The sequence below is a fragment of the Rhincodon typus genome, chromosome 13 (assembly GCF_021869965.1).
Source record: "Rhincodon typus isolate 14 chromosome 13, sRhiTyp1.1, whole genome shotgun sequence".
Classification (NCBI taxonomy): domain Eukaryota; kingdom Metazoa; phylum Chordata; class Chondrichthyes; order Orectolobiformes; family Rhincodontidae; genus Rhincodon; species Rhincodon typus.
The window spans coordinates 64,118,318-64,138,975 of record NC_063344.1 but is presented as its reverse complement, the minus strand read 5'-3'; the positions used below and the strand labels follow the sequence as shown (position 1 = coordinate 64,138,975).

Below are 20,658 nucleotides of genomic sequence, written 5' to 3'. Positions count from 1 at the left end.
TCTACCCCATAAGGTCGCATGCTATCCAGAAGATATAGACTTACCAACTTCTCCACAGTCCGCTTGAGCAACATGATTGTCCTCTCCTTCTCAGCATTCTGCATCTTCAGCCTCTCCATGGCAACAGATAACTCATGAATTCTAGGATAAGACCATAGAATATAAATGGTTTCTCAAGTGTCAAATTATAATGCCTTCCTTAACAAGTTCAATCTTCTGTTTTGAAATTGGATCTGCCAAGAAATCTCTGGTGACTGCATTATGATTGGGCATTCCACTAAGTTTATCATTTCTTTTATAGCTTTAATAGGAGATGGAAATTCAGCCCAACATGTCTGTGCCACCTCTTTGAAAGAGCTAACCATTAGTCCCACTGCCCCACCCTTTCCCTAAAATCCTGCAACTCTTTCCACTTCAAGCATTTACCCAGTTGCCTTTTGAAAGTTCCTATTGAATTTGCTTCCAATACCCTTTTCAGGCAGCACATTCCCGTTCAGAAGCAACTCACTGGATTAAAGGAAATCTCTGGGATTTTTTCACCTTTTACCATTAAATCTGTTTCCAATGAACTTCCTGCCAACAGAAATAATTTCTTCTTTTCGCAATTATCAAAACCATTCACAATGAACACCTCTATCAAATCTCCCTTTAACTTTCAGTGCTGTAAGTAGCATCTCTAGCGCCTCCGTGCAACTGAAATCCCCAGGCACCATTCTTTATATCAAAAAACCGAAAGAACAGCAAATGCTGGAAGTCTGAAACAAAAACAGAAGTTGCTGGAAAATCTCAGCTGATCTGGCAGCATGTGTGGACAGAAATCAGAGTTAACGTTTCAGGTCCAGTGACCTTTCTTCAAACTATTCTAGGTCACCTGCTCTGCATTTTTTCCAAGATCCTAAAACTTTTGTTAACTGAGTTGGTTCATTTTTCTTTCTAGTTCAAAGTTGATACATAAATGCAAATTGTTGGGTGTTACAGATAAAAGACCTTTAGGCTTCCAGAATAAATTGAGATGTCGGCTTTCCAGCATCTTCCACAAGAGGGGGTTTTAATATCCAACTGGCTCTGTGAGGTCCTCTTGTGGTATGGATGCAAAGTACTACAGCAGTACAAATTCTGATGGATAATGGTAGCATTCCTGAGTGGTGTGGAATGGAATGAATGAGGGCTGTCAGTTCTTGGAGTAGAATACCCCAAACTCCTTTTGTTGGAGCATTTTGTGTTCTGCACTAAAGGCAGTGGTGAACATCAGCACACCACGCCATAGTGCAAAGTTCACCAAAGGATCATTAGATAGATCAAGGAAAACTTACTTTAGTTCTGCAGTAACGTTGGTCAACCTTCATGAGTGTATGGAGTTTATTTTAAAAAATTAGTCCCTGTGAGTGTTGTCATCAAAGGAAATAAAAAATTGTGACGTTTCACAGTGCAGATTAATGCCATTCTACCTACTCTGGTTGCACTGCTGTAAAAGAAATATCCACTTAATCCTCTTCTCTGTCACTTTCTGTATACCTGCTAATGATTTTTCTTCTTCAAATAGCATGGATTTTGCTTCCACTTCTGTTTCTTTCTGGATATCCCATGCTCTAAATATCCCCTGCGTGCAATCAGAAATTCTCCTATACATTGATTTTGTCAAAGACCTTTCATGCATGCCTTCTATTCACAGCTTCATGGAACATTAGACATGGAAGTGTATTTTAATTTTCAAATTCCTTTGCGACCTTGGATGTTCCCACCAAAACTCATCGTAATGTACATGCCTCATAGCCGAAGATCGGGGCTGTGGTATCATGTAGCTGAATCTCTGTTAGACTCTCTCCATCATCTAAACATCTTTCTTAAATCCAAGGTGCCCAAAAGAGGATGAGATGTAGTAGACTTTTTTTTATATTCTACATAAACTTCTGCCAAATGAATGTTTCTCTTGAATAAAATGGAAATGAAATTCCTTAGGTGGTTTAGGATTGCTAGATTACTAGGGTAAAGGCAATATTACTGGATGATTAAATCAAAAGGCTCAGGCTAATGCTCTTGGAACGGGGGTTCAAATCTCACCATGGCAGATGGTGGAACTTGAATTAGGTTATTAAATCCAGAATATAAAACTGGTCCAGGTAATAGTGAACACAAAATTTATCATCGATTTTCTAAAGATCCACCTGGCTCACTAATCACAGAACAATGGAATCACAGAATTGCTACAACATAGAACAAGGCCCTTTGGCTCCTCTTTCCTGCACTGGTTCCTTAAAACAGTATCATTGTCCAGTCCTAATGTCCCCTTCCCTTGCACTTTTTTAAATCCAAATAACCATCCAATGCCCTATTGAATATCTCAATTGAAACTGTCTCCATCACACTACCAGGCAGTGTATTCCATACCCTAAACTACTCACTGAGTGAAGAAGGGTTTTGCTTGCTTCACCCTTGCTTCTTTTGCAGATCACTTCAAATCTATGCCGTTTTATCCTTATTTCTTTTTTGAGTGGGAACAGTTTCTCACTATCTATCCAGCCCATGATTTTGAAAACATCAATCAAATCTCCTCTTAGTTTTCTTCCTTCCAAGGAGAACAGTCCCATCTTCTTCAATCTAACCTGATAAATGAAGTTCCTCATCCTTGGAGCCATTCTTGGAATTCACTTCTGCTTTCTCTCCAATGTGTTTACATCCTATAATGTGGTGCACAGAACTGTACACAATAGTCCAACTGAGGTCTAACAAGTGTCTTGTTAGACAATCCATTGTTGTTGCACTCGATGCCCTTATTAACAAAGCCAAGGATGCTGTATGCTTTATTAATTGCTCTCTCTGAACCTGTCCTGCCATCTTCAATATTCTATGCACATCTATAATCAGGTCCCTCTGCTCCTGCATTCTCTCCAACGTGTTAACATCTTTCCTTTAATGAGGTGCCCAGAACTGTACACAATACTCCACCTACTAATGATTTTTAGCAAAGGAAATCTGCAGTCTTTACCCGGTCTGTCCTACATGTGACTCCAGAGGGACAGAAATACAGTTGAGTGTTAACTGGCCTCTCAAACGGTCCAGCATGCCATTCAGCTCCAGGGTAATTATGGATGGATAACAAATGCTGGCCTTACTAACGCTACCCACATCCCATGAAAAATAAAGAAAAATTATGGAAGAATAGAATGCATCTAGTTTACCTTTCACCATCTTGGCAGGGAAGGAAATCTGCCACCCCTACCTGGTCTGGCCTACGTGTGACTGCAGACCCACAGCAATGTGGTTCACTTTCAACTGCCCTCTCGGCAATTAGGGATTGGCAATAAATGCGGGCCTTGTCAGTGACATCCACATTCCCATGAATTAATAAGAAAATAAAATGGTAAATGGTGTAATGGACTAATTGTGGCAATTAAACTATCAAATTGTCCACAATAGACAGGCAGTGACACAGGAATGGCATCATCACAGGAAGCAGATGAGGCAAAGATCATCTTCTCAGTGAAAATTGGATAAAATTTGAAGCACAGCTAGCCACATGGCTATGAGGGAGAAATTTGAGCAAGTGGGATGAGTTTTGGATTGCTCTATTGGAGAGACAACACAGATTCAAGGGACCAAATGGTCTGTCCCAGTGCTGTAATACGCTCTAAATCCATGCAAATTGTTCAAAAATATTTAGCTTGAAGCTAGGTTTTTCAAACAAAGTAACAATGGTGTCTACATCCTGGCTAGGATATGCTCCACTATACCAACTGAAAATCAAAATCCTATTCTTTTAAAGACATCTGCCTTAGTGTGATGATAGCCAATCATCTAACCATTCTAAACATCTCTCCATTTTTATTTCCACAATGTTGGTGGAATAAAAATTGAGAAAAATATAAAGTAGGGGACTGATACTTGAGCACCTATTTTACCTGACTGCACAAAAACTCAAACTCTACTCCATTGAATTCATTTGGTTTTTACTGAGGAGCTCTTGTTTCCTTGCAAGTTCTGTTTGAAAGAGGTAACGAGCTTTCCAGCTCTCCTTGCAGATAGGCTCATTTTAAATGATATGCTATTAATTACCATCGATTCTGTGGCTGACTGAGTTACACAGGATTTGATAAGATCACATTTTGAGTTCTTTTAATGTTGCTCACCTGCGGGCCAAGGAAATGCCTGAGGTGGATCGGGGCATAACTCGACGGTAGAGTCCCCAGGTTCCATTACTGGTCTGCATTGAATTAACTAATCTAACGTAATGAATTAATAGAATTCCTGCTTTGAATCAATATTCCCAGACCCCCACCAGAGAAAATTAATGTGCATATGTCACAGATTATTTTAGTCAGTCTATCTTCACCAGAGGGATAGATCTAGTCTTTGTGGAACAGCATAAATCAAGTAAAAGCCAATCAGCAACTCCTTTAAAGTCAATAGAGGTAAGAATCTGGAGCAACGTAAAATGGGTGGCTGAATCACCATTATCAATCTTATACTACGAGGTAACTACATGATCTAACCCAAAGAGTGGACAAGAACAGAGATCAACTTTCTCTGCTGAACACACTAAAGTTGAGGGACAGAAAGATCGACTTACAATTGCATGGAACAACGAGTTTCCACTCAGTTCCAATTCCCCGCCATTTTCTCAAAACCCTTTAAAATTCACTTCACAAGAAACTATTTTGATTCCCTTTAAAAACTGTTGTGGATTTTGCATTGAATTTTCATGCCTTAACAATTCTCCATATAAAACAAAATATTACTTACTTTTTGGGGGGTGCTGATGATCTTATTATTAAAAAAGTAATACAAAATGTAGAACCAAAAAATTAGTCGTTCACAAATTTTGAAAATAAATCCTGCATAAATCCGGCATCCTCACAGCGCCAGAGACCCGGGTTCGATTCCACCCTCAAGCGATTGTCTGTGTGGAGTTTGCACATTCTCCCCATGTCTGCATGGGTTTCCTCCGGGTGCTCCAGTTTCCTGCCACAGTCCAAAGATGTGCAGGTCAGGTGGATTGGCCATGGGAAATTGCCCGTAGTGTTCAGGGATATGTAGCTTAGGTGGGTTATAGGGGGATTGATCTCGGTGGAATGTCTGAGGGACGGTGTGGACTTGTTGGGCCGAAGGGCCCGTTTCCACACTGTAGGGATTCTATGATTCTATGGATTCTATGATTCTATGATCTCATTCCTCATTATTCCTGTAACCTCAGTCTCTAACTCTGAGAAACCTATGCTCTTCTAGCTTGTCTCTCATACATCTCTTGTTCTAATTATTTACAGTTTTCTGGAGCCTCAGCTCTTGAATTCTGTCCCTAAGCTTCTCTCCCTCCTGCTCCTTTAAGAGCTTTCTTAAAACTTACCTCTTTATCCCAATCACTCTATCTAACAATTCTTCCTATTACTCAGTATCTGTCTTTGTTTGATTACACTCCTGTAAAATTCTTTCTGGTATTTTCCTACATTAGATTCTCTACATGTTACAAGTTGCTTTTGTAGCTTTTACTTCTCATGTTACTCCTTGCTGATGTCTGCTAAAAACACAACATCAAGTTCCACATTTATTTTGAATACCATCAGACTTATCTCAGCCCACAGCTCACTGGATCATTTCACAGTCTGGTATGTCACACAGCTAATCGACATCCAACATTGGATGAGCGGGAAGTTCCTTTGGCTAAATCTTGTGAAGACAAACCTTAGACCCCCACCACTAACCTATTTCCATCCATCATTTCCATCCTTGGAAACTATTTTAAGCTCAGGAAGACTGGTAGAAATCCTGGTGTAGTGTTGTCCCCAAAATGTGTTTCTGACCATATCTCTGTACCATCACATGACTTCCTACTGTCATCTTTAGCATCTCCCCGCTATGACACTGCCTCAGCTATCTATTGCTGAAACTCAACATCCATACTTTTATTTTGGCCCTACTACTCTACAGCTCATCTGGCAACCTTTCAATCTTCCACCCTACATAAACTTGACCTCATCCAACTATCTGCAGTCTGTATCTGAAATGGCTCCAAATCTCATTCATCCAACAACTTATTAATGTTCACTGGTTTTCCATCTGACAGTGCCTCAACTTCAAAATACTCAACTTTGATTTCAAATTGTTTCACTACCTTCCCATTCTCTACCTCTGTAATTTTCCCTGGTACAGAAAGCTTCCAAGTCTCTACACTCTTCCCATTCTAGCTTCAGAATTCATGATTTTAAACTCTCCACCGCTGGTGGCCATGCTATCAGTTGTCTGGCCTGAGAACCTCTTGAATTTTCTTCCTAAGCCTCTCCATCTCACTACAGCTCTATCTCTCTCTCTCTTTCTCCCTCTGTCCTTTATGTTAGGCTGCTCCTTAAAAACTTCCATGAAGCTTTTGGTCATTGTCCTTAAAAGCCCTTTCTGTAGGTCAGTATCAAAATTGTTCTGATGGATCTTATTCCTGATACATATAACAAAACATCCAGGGGTGTGTAAGCTGTTCTTGTTGTTTTGGTCCCATACTGGAGTGACATCTTGTGCACCAAGTCAAGGGACCACCTACCCTGTTCCATCTAGACCCTGCCAGAGGCAAAAAAACAACAACCTCATTAGGAAAGATCAAGTCTGCAAGTTGCCTCCCTTCTGCCTTAAGGTGATCAAGGCCACTCCAAGAGTCCACACTGATCATGATTCATGTAAATTAGTACCCACTTCTAACATGATGCAATCCCCATTCCAGCCAGGAACCAGCCAGAAAACGTAAACTCTGATTTTTCCTTCACAGATGCTGCCAGACCTGCTGAGCTTTTTCAGCAACTTATGTTTTGTTTCCAGCCAGGAACCAGTCCAGCTCTCTCTGGAAGACAGCATTTTAAGATGGTAACATGAATGTTAACATGGAGTGGATGTATCAGCAAGCTGTCCCCAACCCCTCACCAGACATGGGTTCTACCACTACAGACTAACATGCAAGAAGGAATATAATACATATACATAAAACTCTTAAACATGAAATTCCTGTAGCACCAAATAACCAAAGCCTGCAAATTATTCGTCAGGTCGTAGTCTGGCCAACGAATTACTAGTCCTGATTATTTAACAAGTTGAAGCAAGGTGTTTGATACGAGACCTGGAGAGGCCACGCCAGAGCTCAAGGAAAATTGTTCAAAGGTTGGAATTATGATACACTATGCAGGCAGTACATGTAATGCTCTTACCTACATTAGCATTGAGTGCTCTTTCACCTACCTTGCATGGAGCTCTGCCTTATCTGCATCACACTTGCTCTGCAGTTGAAGCATCTCCTTGACCTTATCACGGAGCTGCTGTTCAAGCCGTCCACTTTGTGCCGTGTGCTTCTCAAGCGTCGAGGTGGCACCCGCCTGACATAGGCGCAAGTTGGAGTCCAGACTATAGCAGGCTGTCTGCAGGCGCCGAGATGTGCGGGCGACATCAGCCTTCATCTCCAGGAGGCTCCTGAGCAGTTGGGTGCACGGGTGGGACAACAGACAGACTCTGGGTCATGGCAGGCTCATTACAGTATGAAGACAACCAGTGTCAGTGCTTGTCAAGATGTAGGAACAAAACCACAGACCACGTAGCTTGCTTTTCTCACTTTCCCACTTGGCTCAGAAAGTTTAACCATTGAGCAACAGACACAAACAACAACTGAGGGGATGGAGGGATCGGTTAATATGGAATGATTATGTGCATTTGCCATGTTCTCACTGGGAAAAAAAATGGTTCAGGAGCTTGTGATTGCTGTTTTTAGAACACTAAATGGATTGGATAATGCATAATAGTCTGTTTGAATTTGTCAGGCACAGCAGAATTAGAGAACACAGCCCATTATCAAAGTGGTGGTAAATTCGTAACTAATACGTGGAAACAATATTTTGATGAGCAAGCAGCAAATTAATAGAACAAATGTGTGCTAGGGAGATGGTGGAAGCATTTATTATCAAAACACTCAACAGTTCCCAAGGCTCGCCATCCCTGCCTTATGTCTGGATTTGTTATAAACTAACAAATGATGATGATTGCTACGATCAGTCCACAACTCCCTGATCGCTGTATCATGAAACTACCAGGTTGGGAAAAGAAAGCACAGTAGTTCTGTAGCACTTCTTATGAACACCAGATGTCTTAAAGTGCTCTAGCCAATGTTGGAGTAGTGACTGTTGTACTTTAGGAAAACAGCTGCCAATTTGCAGATAGCTAGCTCCAAAAATAACCATGTAGTAATGACAACAATCTGCTTTTTGTGACATTGATTGAGGGATCAATATTGACCAGGACATTGCAAGTTACTCCCCTAATGTTCACCAAAATAGTACCATGGGATCTATTACATCCAACTCTTGGGCCATACAAGGCTACAATTTAACAATTTATCTAAATCTAGACTTGTTGCTCCTGATTTTTATGTTCGAGTCTTAGAATAGGACCTGAGTTGGAACCCTCTGATCCAAAGGCAAGAGTGTAACCAACTGACCCACAGGATGATCTTGTTTGCTTTGTTTTCAGTCCAGCAACTTCTGTCAAAAAGGTGCCAAGTGCTTTTTCATGTAATGTGGACACCACCAACAAGGCCATCATGTGATACCCTTGACTAAAGTGGCTTGCTTGGCTGTTTCAGAGAGGAGTTAAGAAACAACTGCATCAGTGTGGCTATAGAGCTGCATGTAGGCCATCCCAGGTAAGGACAGCAGATTGTCTTCCCATTAGTGAGCCAGGTTTTTTACAATAATCAGTGGCCATGGTCGCCATTCATGAAATTAGCTTTATATTTCAGATATATTAATTGAATACAAACAACTGCCATGGTAGCATTTGAACCCTTGCCCCACCAGACCATTCACCTGGATTTATAGATTATTAGTCCAGTGAGAACACCACCATGCCACTGTTTCTTCATTTCAATGCTGAGTTGACTGAATGGGGCCATGAGTTGCCATTATTGGACTCGTTGCTTTAATAAAGGGGAGTACTCCCTCTTCCTTGCTGTGAGCATGCTCTAGCACCATCTATTGGCTTACGCGACTTACCGCTCTGTCCCGCTCTTCAAGTCAGCTAGGTTACTGCGGACTGTAGTCACCTGCTGCCAGAGGACCAGCAGTTTGCTACGTTCACCACAAGGGTGCAAGCCATAGTGCTGAAAAAAAGCAGGAGATAAAATGCAAAATTCTTCTTCTCTTCCTGACACATTACGCTTCTTTCAACCTTGCTCTTTAAAGGACGATTAACACCCGTATTTAAGAATGTGTAAGATGATTTGGTTCAGTTATACCGCGTAAAATCTGCTCTAAAATAAAAAAAAATGCTACCTTTAAAAGACTTCCTTAGCAGAACAGGTGGTGCAGCGTGCTACAGTTCATTCATGAAATCTGAGTCACTGCGGCAATTATACTCTTCCATGCCGGAGTTATGAAGAGTGAAGGTGGAGGTTTCAATTTTTTTTCCACCATGTGGCTGGCCAGGAATTGCTCCCGCTCTTAAATCCTGCCGTTGGCATTTGTTGGAAGCATTTGCAACTCTGTACTCAACCTGTTTGTTTGCATTATGTACACATCTGAGTTGGCCATCAATTCTCGGATTTGGGTCTAGAACCTGGAGTCTCTGGCTCAGAGACATGGCCCACTGAGCCACAAGGCCACTGAGAAAAACAGAAAGTTTTGGACAGAATATTCTGCCCATCTGGGTAAACAACTGAAACAGCTAACAAAAAAAAACTGAAAAGAACTGCGGATGCTGGAAACCTGAAACAAAAACAGAAGTTGCTGGAAAATCTCAGCAGGTCTGGCAGCATCTGTAGAGGCTGCCAGACCTGCTGAGATTTTCCAGAAATGTCTGTTTTTTGTGACTCAAACAGTTATACATGCTCGAGGATGGGAGTATGGGTGAGATCATGCTGCTGTCTAATCAAAATACTGCATTTGTAATAGTTCAGTAAATGCTAACACTCTTGCTGCTGATTGGTCAGCTAAGCAGAATGGATGGTAATGTATTTCTTGAATGGAGTTAGCTAGTGTCCCCGATGACAGGGCCATTGTCCTAGGGACTGGTGCGGTATTGATAGTCCATAGCTTCCCTGAAATGCCACGTTAGCCAGTGACTGTTGGACAAGAGAAGTCTAGGGCTGATCTATTGGATGTGGTGGTTAAGTTGAGCATTTATTTTAAATGATAGTTGACTTGTCCTGATCACCATGTTTGAAGCAGGTTCTCAAGTCCAATATGTAGTCTGCATAATATTCCCCCAACGTAGACAGATCACCCTTCCACAATGAAACCACTCAACAACCAGAGGAAGGGTTCCTTCATTCAGACCCTTCAATTGATATAGCTATTGCAGAGCAGAGCAATGAAACACCAACTGGTTAGCAAGGTTAGATCACATGGAATCCAGGGAGAGCTCGCCATTTGGATGCAAAATTTGTTTGAATGTATGAGACAGAGGGTAGTGGTGGAGAGCTATTTTCCAGACCGGAGGCCTGTGACCAACAGTGTGCCACAAGGATTGGCAGTGGGTCCAATGCTTTTTGTCATTTGTAGAAATGATTTGGATGGCAATACGGGGAGGTATGGTTAGTAAGTTTGCAGATGACACCAAAATTGGTGGTGTAGTTGCCAGTGAAGAAGGTTGTCTCAGAGTACAATCGGACCTTGATCAGAGGGGCCAATGGGCCAAGGAGTGACAGATGGAGTTTTATTTAGATAAATGTGAAGTGCTGCATTTTGGTGAGGCAAATCAGAGTAGGACTTACACAATTAATGATAGGGTCCTGGGGAGCGTTGTCAAAAATGAGACCATGGGGTGCAGGTTCATAGTTCCTTGAAGGTTGAGTCACAGGGAAACAGGGTAGTGAAGGCAGCTTTGGTACACTTGCCTTTATTCATCAGTGCATTGAGTGTAGGAGTTGGGAGGTCATGTTGTGTCTGTACAGGACATTGGTTAGGCCATTTTGAAATACTGCAATCAATTCTAGTCTCCCTGATGTTGTTAAACTTGAAAGCGTTCAGAAAAGACTTAGAAGGATGTTGTCAGGGTTGGTGGGTTTGAGCTAAAGGGAGAGGCTGAATAGACTGGGGCTATTTTTCCTGGAGCATCAGAGACTGACATATTCATGGAAAGCCGAATAAACAGCTCTTCAGCCAGCTTAATCTTCAATCTAGAGTCTGGCTTCAACATGTCAATGAAAGTTTATCATGTGGCTTCATGACGACAAATTTACTTTGACCTATAATGCCACTACTATTGCTGAATCCCCCATTACCAACATACTGGGTGCTACAATTGACCTGAAATGCAACCAGACTAGCCAATATCAATACTACAGCTATAAGAGGCTAGTAATCCTGCAGCATCCTGTAACTCACTACCGGACTCCCCAGTATCCACCATCTATAAGGCACAATTTAGGAGTATGATGGAAAATTCCCCATTTGCAGAATGAGGGCAGCTCCAACAACACAAGCAGCTTGATACCATTCAGGACAAAACACTCAAACCTCAGCCATTCATTCCCTTCACTACCTACGCTCAGCAGCAGAATGTGTACCATCAATAAGTTGCACAGTTGAAAAACAATGATGTTTCTTAGCGCTTTCCAAACCCACAAATTTTGCCATCAAAAAGGCAGATACATGGGAATACTAGCAACTGCAAGTTCTTCTCCGAGCCACTCACTCTTCTGACTTGGAAATATATCACCTTTCCTTCACTGTCACTAGGTCAAAATCCTGGAATCCTTCCCTATTGGCATTGAACATCTACCTACAACAAAAGGACTGCAGCAGTTCAAGAAGTTATACAGGGCCTTGGTGAGATCACATCTTGAGTATTGTGAGCAGTTTAGGTCTCCCAGTCTGAGGAAGGACATTCTTGCTATCGACGGGGTCCAGTGAAGGGTCACCAGTCTGATTCCCGGGATGGCGGGACTGACAAACGAGGAAAGACTGAATCGACTGGAATTTAGAATAATCGGAAGTGGAGAGTGTTTGGATCTTATAGAAACATCTAAAATAAAATAAAATAAAAATAAAATAAAATAAAACATATAAAATCCAGATGGGACTGGACAGGCTAGATGGAGGAAGAGTATTCCAGATGTTGGGGAAGTCTAGAACGAGGGGTCACAGTCTAAGAATAAGGGGTAAGCCATTCAGGCGAAGATAAGGAAGAATTTCTTCACTCAGAGAGTTGTGAACCTGTGGAATTCTCTATGACAGAAAGTTGCTGGTGTCAGCTCGTTAGATACATTCAAGAGGGAGCTGGATGTGGCCCTTGCGGCTAAAGGGATCAAGGGGAATGGAGAGAATGCAGGATGCTGAAATAGCTTGATCAGCTATGATCACATTGAATGGTGGCGCAGGCTCGAAGGGCTGAATGGCCTACTCCTGCGCCTATTTTCTATGTTTCTCTTTCTGAAGGGCAACCAGGAGTGGCCAATAAATCCTGGTCCAGCCAGTGACGCCCACATTCCATGAATATACTTTTTATTAAAAATAAGCCCCTTATAATAGCTGAACAATCAACATTCAAGTACTCATTTTACCATAGAGATGGAACAACATCCCATCCCATTTTGTGATGTTCCCTTCACCAAGTTTCACAGTGGCATACCAAAAATCAAATATGCAGCAAAGTGGCTCAGTGGTTATCACTCCTGCCTCACAGCAACAGGGAACCGGTTCGATTCCACCCTCGGGTGACTGTCTGTGTGGAGTTTGCACATTCTCCCCATGTCTGCGTGGATTTCCTCCGGGTGCTCCGGTTTCCTCCCACAGTCCAAAGTTGTGCAGCTTAGGTAGATGGCCATGCTAAATTGCCCATAGTGTCCAGGGAGGTGCAGGCTAGGTAGGTTAGCCATGGGAAATAAAGAGAGATGGTAGGGGGTGGGTCTGGATGGGATGCTCTTTGGAGGGTCAGTGTGGACTGGATGGGCTGAATGGCCTGTTTCCACTAAAAACTACACACAGCAGCACATATATCCAAGTCAGTAAACATCAAAATCCAATACAAATCATCTAAAGAAGTTCCATCCTTCACACCAATAAAGACAAAACCTTTCTCACAATAAACCTATTGATTTTATAGCACACCATGCGATCTTGAACTCATCTATATGGGAAAACAGGCTGTAAGCCTACACATTAGAATCAGGGAGCAATCTGATTCAGGCACAGTGACTGAGACAAATCAGGTACTGTCACTGAACAAAAATCAAAGTGCGGATGCTGGAAATCTGAAACCACTGGCAGCATCTGTGGAAAGAAAATAGGGTCAATGTTTCATTCCTTCTTCAAACCTTTCATTATCTAGAACAGTACCTCTCACTTGTTCCATTCCTGCCTCCAGACAACAGACAGAGGATGCTACCTGGAATGTTGAAGTCTACCAGTTCTTCAGAATCCTTTTAAAGCAACAGCTGGTCTCTTCAAAGCAATTTTTTACATGGTGTAACTGCAAAAGTTCGCTTACTTTGTTGAAGTCACTTTAACAGGAATGCATTGAAAGCCATTAAACTGATGTCAACACAGGAAAATATTGAGCAGGTAAAGGTGGGAAAGCTTGTGATTTCATTCTGTATTTGAGACCAGTGTGGTGAATTTACCCAAGTGTGATTTTCTGACCTCTACTCAACTTCTGATGAGCATGGGTGACCAGTAGAAATTTGCTCCAAAGTGATACCTAAGGACAAGTTTTATAAAGATGTGCTTCCTGCAAGAAGCCAAGACCATTGTCAGCATATGTTGGAAAATCACAGGCATATTTACCACCTATGTACGTTTGCCAGGAATCTTTCACCCTCATTTCAGACTTATTAAAAAGTCCCAGAGGATTATTCACCAGGAGGGATTGTAAGTATCACTTTTCCTTTTGGAGCATGGAGGAGTGTGGAAGGATTATTAAACTGAGGGAAAAAAAACAAAGCTGGGTGAAAGGGTGGACTGAGAAGACGACATGGAGATGGTTCAGTGTGATTTGGACACTTTAAGTCAGTGGCCGATAAAGTATAATATGGATAAATATGATGTTATCCATTTTTTGTAGTAAAAACAGAAAGGCAAATTATTATATGAATGGTGATAGAATGGGAAAGGGGCAGGTTTCTTGTATACCAGTTTCTGAAAGTTAGCTTGTGGATGCAGCAGATGGTGAAGAAGACAAATGGTATGTTGACCTTCATTATGAAGGGATTTGATTACAGGGTAGTGATATCTTGCTGTAATTGTACAAGGCTTTGGTGAGACCAAAGTATTGTGTGCAATTTTGGTCTCCTTATTCAAGGAAGGATGATCCGGCTGTGGAGGGAGCACTGCAAAAGATTTACCAGATTGACTCCTAGGATGGCAGGACTGACATATCAAAAGAGACTGGATTGTTAGCACTATGTTCACAAGAGTTTAGAAGAATGATATGGGGAGAAGATGAGAAACCTATAAAATTCTAACAGGACTCGGTTAGCTAAATGCGGAACCGGGGTGTCACTGCCTAAGGATACAGGGTAGGACTGAGATGAGGAGAAATGTCTTCACCCAGAGAGTGGTGAGCCTGTGAATTATTTGCCACAGAAAGCAGCTGAGGAAAAACGTTGATTGTTTCCAAGAAGGAGTTGGATATAGTTCTTACGGCTAAAGAGATCAAAGGGAATAGGGAGAAAGTGGGAATAGGGCACTGAGTTAGATGATCAGCCGTAATCATATTGAATGGCAGAGCAGGCTCATGGGCCGAATGGCCTACTCCTGCTCCTACTTTCTGCGTTTCTATGATGACCAACTTTTCATGGGGTGAAGAAGTGGCAAGGAGTAATTGAAAATATCTTGTTGCTGCCACAGGAAATGCTCTGAAGTCTGAGCTTGAGGCATGCTTTTGTGGCTGCATGAAGATAAAGGTTTTCCTGCAGCAATCACTGTGACATTAGCAGCAGGAACAGGAAAGTGTTCCATTCCTCATTACTTTCATCCATCAATGAGTCTAACATAAAACTCTTAGGGGGACAAAAGGAAGGAACTAGCTCGAGTTCACAGTGTGGTTCCTCTTTATGTGGCAACACAGGTTATCATAGCAGCATTTTTGCATTGTGACTGATATGACTGCACAACAGAATTGCATGTAAGTGAAGCATTATATCACGGACTAGTTCCAGAACTGATAACTACCTCCTGGTCCCACCGCTGCTTCATTTCCCTCCGCTCCAGTTCATTCCTAGCTATGTCAAAATCAACTGTGATCTTGTGGATGTCCTCGCTAAGCCGCTGATTGGCTGTGTTGGCTTGTTCCAGTTGATCCCGCAACATGGCATTAACTTGGGATAGACTGCTGCTTCTGTTTGAGAGAAATTAAACTGGATCAGATTCTTTACTGAACTGAACCCAAATCACATTCTGTAGCGAACCTGGTGATGCTCTGCACTGGTTAGATGTCCTTTTAATTTCACATGATTTATCTGAGTTTGGTTATGTAATTTTCCCATACACCCAGGATTATTCCTACAGATAGGTACTTCATTTGCCTCCTACTGAAATGGGAACTGATCATCATCCTCTAATCCATTTGCTTCAAGTCTTTACTCAATTCTTTGAATTTAGCTCTTTCAAAGTTATAAAAGTGGTTGCTAGTGTTTTGTGGAATTGTTTCATAGGCTGTATTAAATGTTATCACTCTGATTTTCATTTCCTATTCATTATCTGAGTTGTTTACCTATACAAGGTCAAGCTGGACATGGCTTCACATTGCTTCTCTTAAGAACTGATTCAATGCTTCTGCTGCTCACTGGCTTGTGGTGATAGTGTGATTGTCTTACATACAATGAAAGCAACATGGAGGCTCAGTGGTTAGCACTGCTTCTTCACAGTGCCAGGGACCTGGTTGTGATTCCAGCCTTGGCGACTGTCTGTATTGAGTTTACGCATTCTCCACGTGACCCCGATGGGTTGCTCCGGTTTCCTCCCACAGTCCAAAAATGTGCAGGTCAGGTGGATTGGCCATGCTAAGTTGCCCATAATGTCCATGACCCATGGCCCTCCGGAACCTACCTCTCCTCCCCTTCCCTCTGACTCTATCCCCTCCCCCAACACCCCCATCTCCTGTCGTGTATTCACAATTCCTCCTAACCTTCCACTCTCCGATGCTGAACGCTCTGTACTCAGCAAAGGCCTCAGCTTTATCCCTCTGCGTCCCCACCTTAACGAATTTCGGGCACGACATGACACCGAACTGTTCTTCCGCCATCTTCACCTCCGTGCTCATTTCTTTGGACAAGAGTCCTCTCCCCGTCCCACAGACGCCTTTGCCCAACTCCAACACTCTCCCTCCACCTGGACCCCTCCCTCCGGCCTTTTACCTGCACTCGATCCTTTCATTGAAAACTGTCGACGTGACATCAGTCGCCTCAATTTCACTGCCCCTCTCAACAAATCCAACCTATCTCGCTCCGAACTGACTGCACTCTGTGCACTCAGATCTAACCCTGACTTTGTCATCGAGCCTGCCGATAAGGGTGGTGCAGTCTGGAGTACTGACCTCTACCTTGCAGAGGCTGAGCGCCAGCTCTCAGATACCTCCTCCTATCTTCCCCTGGACCATGACCCCACCATGGCACATCAGGCCATTGTATCCACTACGGTTATGGATCTCATTTCATCCGGTGATCTCCCCCCCTCCACTTCCAAGCTAATAGTCCCCCAGCCCCGCATAGCTCATTTCTACCTCCTGCCAAAAATCCACAAACAGGACTGTCCAGGTAGACCCATTGTTTCAGCCTGCTCATGCCCCACAGAACTCAACTCTTCCTACCTTGACTCAGTCTTCTCCCCCCTGGTCCAATCCCTACCCACATACATCCGTGATTCATCTGACACCTTATGCCGGTTTCAAAGCTTCCAGTTTACCGGCTCCAGCCACCTCCTCTTTACCATGGATGTGCAATCCCTTTACACATCCATTCCCCACCAGGGGGGTCTTAGGGCTCTCCGCTTCTTCCTGGAGCAAAGACCTGAACCATCCCCACCCACCACCACCCTCCTCCGCTTGGCTGAGCTTGTCCTCACCCTCAACAACTTCTCTTTCAACTCCTCTCATTTTCTTCAGGGAAGAGGGATTGCCATGGGTACCCGCATGGGCCCTAGTTATGCCTGTCTCTTCGTGGGGTACGTGGAACATTCCTTGTTCCAGTCCTATTCCGGCCCCCACCCACAACTCTTTCTCCGATACATCAATGATATCATCGGTGCTGCTTCCCTCTCTCGTCTAGAATTGGAAAACTTCATCAATTTCGCCTCCAATTTCCACCCTGCCCTCACTTTCATCTGGTCTATTTCTGACTGCTCCCTTCCCTTCCTCGACATTTCTGTTTCCATTTCTGGGGATAGACTGGCCACTAATATCCATTACAAACCCACTGACTCCCACAGCTACCTGGACTATACATCCTCACACCCCACTTCCTGTAAAGTATCCATCCCATTTTCTCAGTTCCTCCATCGCCATCGCATATGTTCAGATGTGGCCAACTTCAACAAGGGAGCCTCCGAAATGTCCACATTCTTCCTCAACCGAAGATTCCCCAGCTCCGTTGTCGACAGGGCCCTCAATCGGGTCCGACCCATCTCCTGCACTTCAGCCCTCATCCCTTCTCTTCCCTCCCGCAACAGCGATAGGGTTCCCCTTATCCTCACCTACCATCCCACCAGCATCCACATCCAGAAGATCATCAGACGCCATTTCCGCCAACTCCAGCAAGATGCCGCCACCAGACACATATTCCCCTCCCCTCCCTTGTCCGCCTTCCGCAGGGACCGTTCCCTCCGGGACACCCTGGTCCACACTTCCTTCACCCCCAACACCTCCCCACAGCCCTACGGCACCTTCCCCTGTAACCGGCGAAGGTGCAACACTGTCCATTTACCTCCTCCCTCCCCACTATCCAAGGGCCCAAACATACCTTCCAGGTGAAGCAACACTTCACCTGCACTTCCAAGAATCTAGTCTACTGCATTCGCTGCTCACAATGTGGTCTCCTCTACATTGGGGAAACGAAGCGTAGACTTGGTGACCGCTTCGCAGAACATCTACGTTCTGCTCACAAAAAAGACCCTGAATTACCTGTTGCCTGCAACTTCAACGCACCACCCTGCTCCCTGGCCAACGTGTCTGTCTCCGGCTTGCTACAGTGTTCCAGTGAAGCCCAACGCAAGCTGGAGGAACAACACCTCATTTTCCACTTGGGGATCCTACAGCCCTCCGGACTCAATATTGAGTTCAATAATTTTAGGGCCTAAACTCTCCCATATCCCAGCCCCCTACCCCACACACCAGGCCTTGTTACCACATAGCCTGCCACTACACACCCCCTGTTGTTAGTCACTAACAGTCCCCATTAACAACTATTCACCCTCCCAGCCTGATCGTTAGCAACTCCTTTGTCTGTCCAACTGTCTTTCTCTCTCTTTGGGCTCTATCTTATCATTTACTGCCTACCCCACCCACCTCCCTATTTTCTGCATATAAACTGACGTTTTCCCAGCCACCACCAGTTCTGAAGAAGGGTCACCGGACCCGAAACGTTAACTCTGTTTTGTCCTCCACAGATGCTGCCAGACCTGCTGAGCTTTTCCAGCAACTTTGTTTTTGTTCCTGATTTACAGCATCCGCAGTTCTTTTGGTTTTTATTATGTCCATGATTGTGCAGGCTATGTGGATTAGCCATGGGAAATACAGAGTTATAAGGATATGGCAGGGTGCATCTGGGTGGGATGCCCTGCAGAGGGGCAGTGTGGACTTGATGGGCCAAATGGCCTGCATCCGCAGTGTAGGGATTCTGTGATTCACTTTTTCCTTTTCATTCAATCTTCCAATTATTTTATGCTACTTTGTCGTATACTTTTTTTTCCCTTAAATGAAGACCATCTCACCTCATCTTAAGCTTCTGCTGAAGCTCTGACAGTCAAATGCTGGAGACAGCAGACTATGGCCTGGTTTGGCTCAATCTCTGACTGTCTCTATCATACATTGTCATTTTCAAGGGGAGTTCTGCCCTGTGCCTGGGATATGTGAAACAACAAAACTGTGTAGGCTCTTGAAAGGGATGCTACAGATTGTGTTGAGTCATAGAAGGATGAGATTGGTGATTGTGCCAATTTGAGGAGGGTGGGGTGTAGTAACTGTAAAAATCAAAGTGGAAAATACTGATTTTGCTGAGGTTTAAGATTGCGTTATGGACAAATTGCAAGTTTTCAAAATAGTCTTTCTCGTTAATCTCACCAACTGTTCACAAGTAAATTTTAATTTAAACCTTTTTATTGAAACAGTAGAGGCATATTTCCCCATCTCCCTATGTTTTTGGACTCTAATGTTGTAATTACAGCAAGCAACATGTTATAAAGTTAAACCAGAGATGGAGTTTATTTTCACATGCTATTAGTTGTGGGAGGTGGGGGTATTTTTGCACACAGGTACCCTTGCAAACATACATGGAGAGATCAAATTGGAAAAGATAAAGAAATTATTCTATTAGCAACAGCTTAGATACAAAACAACCAAGGGATCTGAATTCATCAATTCCCTTGCCTTTAAGGTGGATTGCAATAGTCCAAACCTGGAGTGAGTAGTCTGGAATCCAATGTGAGGATGGTTGAGACAACAAGGTGCAGGGCTGGATGAACACAGCAGGCCAAGCAGCATCATAGGAGCAGACAGGCTGACGTTTCGGGCCTAGACCCTTCATCTGAAAAGGGGGAGGGGAAGGGGGTTCTGAAATAAATAGGGAGAGAGTGGGAGGCGGATAGAAGATGGATAGAGGAGAGGATAGGTGGAGAGGAAACAAACAGGTCGAAGAGGCGGGGATGGAGCCAGTAAAGGTGAGTTTGGTGGGGAGTTAGGAAGGGGATAGGTCAGTCCAGGGAGGATGGACAGGTCAAGGGGGCGGGATGAGGTTGGTCGGTAGGAGATGGAGGTGCGGCTTGAGGTGGGAGGAGGGGATAGGTGGGAGGAAGAACAAGTTAGGGAGGCAGGGACGAGCTGGACTGGTTTTGGGATGCAGTGGGGGAGGGGAGATTTTGAAACTTGTGAAATCCATATTGATACCATTGGGCTGCAGGGTTCCCAAGCGGAATATGAGTTGCTGTTCCTGCAACCTTCGGGTGGCATCGTTGTGGCACTGCAGGAGGCCCAGGATGGACATGTCGTCTGAGGAATGGGAGGGGGAGTTGAAATGGTTCGCGACTGGGAGGTGCAGTTGTTTATTGCGAACCGAGCGTAGGTGTTCTGCAAAGCGGTCCCCGAGTCTCCGCTTGGTTTCCCCGATGTAGAGGAAGCCACACCGGGTACAGCGGATGCAGTATACCACATTGGCAGATGTGCAAGTGAACATCTGCTTGACGTGGAAAGTCTTCTTGGGGCCTGGGATGGGGATGAGGGAGGAGGTATGGGGGCAGGTGTAGCACTTCCTGCGGTTGCAGGGAAAAGTGCCGGGTGTGGTGGAGCTGGAGGGGAGTGTGGAGTGGACAAGGGAGTCACGGAGAGAGTTGTCCCTCCGGAAAGCAGATAAGGGTGGGGAGGGAAAGATGTCTTTGGTGGTGGGGTCAGATTGCAGATGGCGGAAGTGTCAGAGGATGATGCGTTGGATCCGGAGGTTGGTGGGGTGGTACGTGAGGACGAGGGGGATTCTTTTTTGGTTCTTATTGCGTGGAC

General features: G+C 44.0%; 1 protein-coding gene across 1 annotated transcript in view; it reads right to left on the bottom strand.

Annotated features, from left to right (window-relative positions):
* crocc2 (ciliary rootlet coiled-coil, rootletin family member 2) overlaps nt 1-20,658 on the bottom strand; it is a 267,028-nt gene that overhangs the window by 167,219 nt on the left and 79,151 nt on the right. Inside the window, exons 7-10 of the mRNA XM_048604136.1 lie at nt 15,129-15,294; nt 9,012-9,118; nt 7,213-7,440; nt 45-141 (exon numbers count right to left, since the gene is read on the bottom strand). Of these exons, the coding sequence (XP_048460093.1) occupies nt 45-141; nt 7,213-7,440; nt 9,012-9,118; nt 15,129-15,294 (598 nt within the window). The remainder of the gene's footprint in view (nt 1-44; nt 142-7,212; nt 7,441-9,011; nt 9,119-15,128; nt 15,295-20,658) is intronic.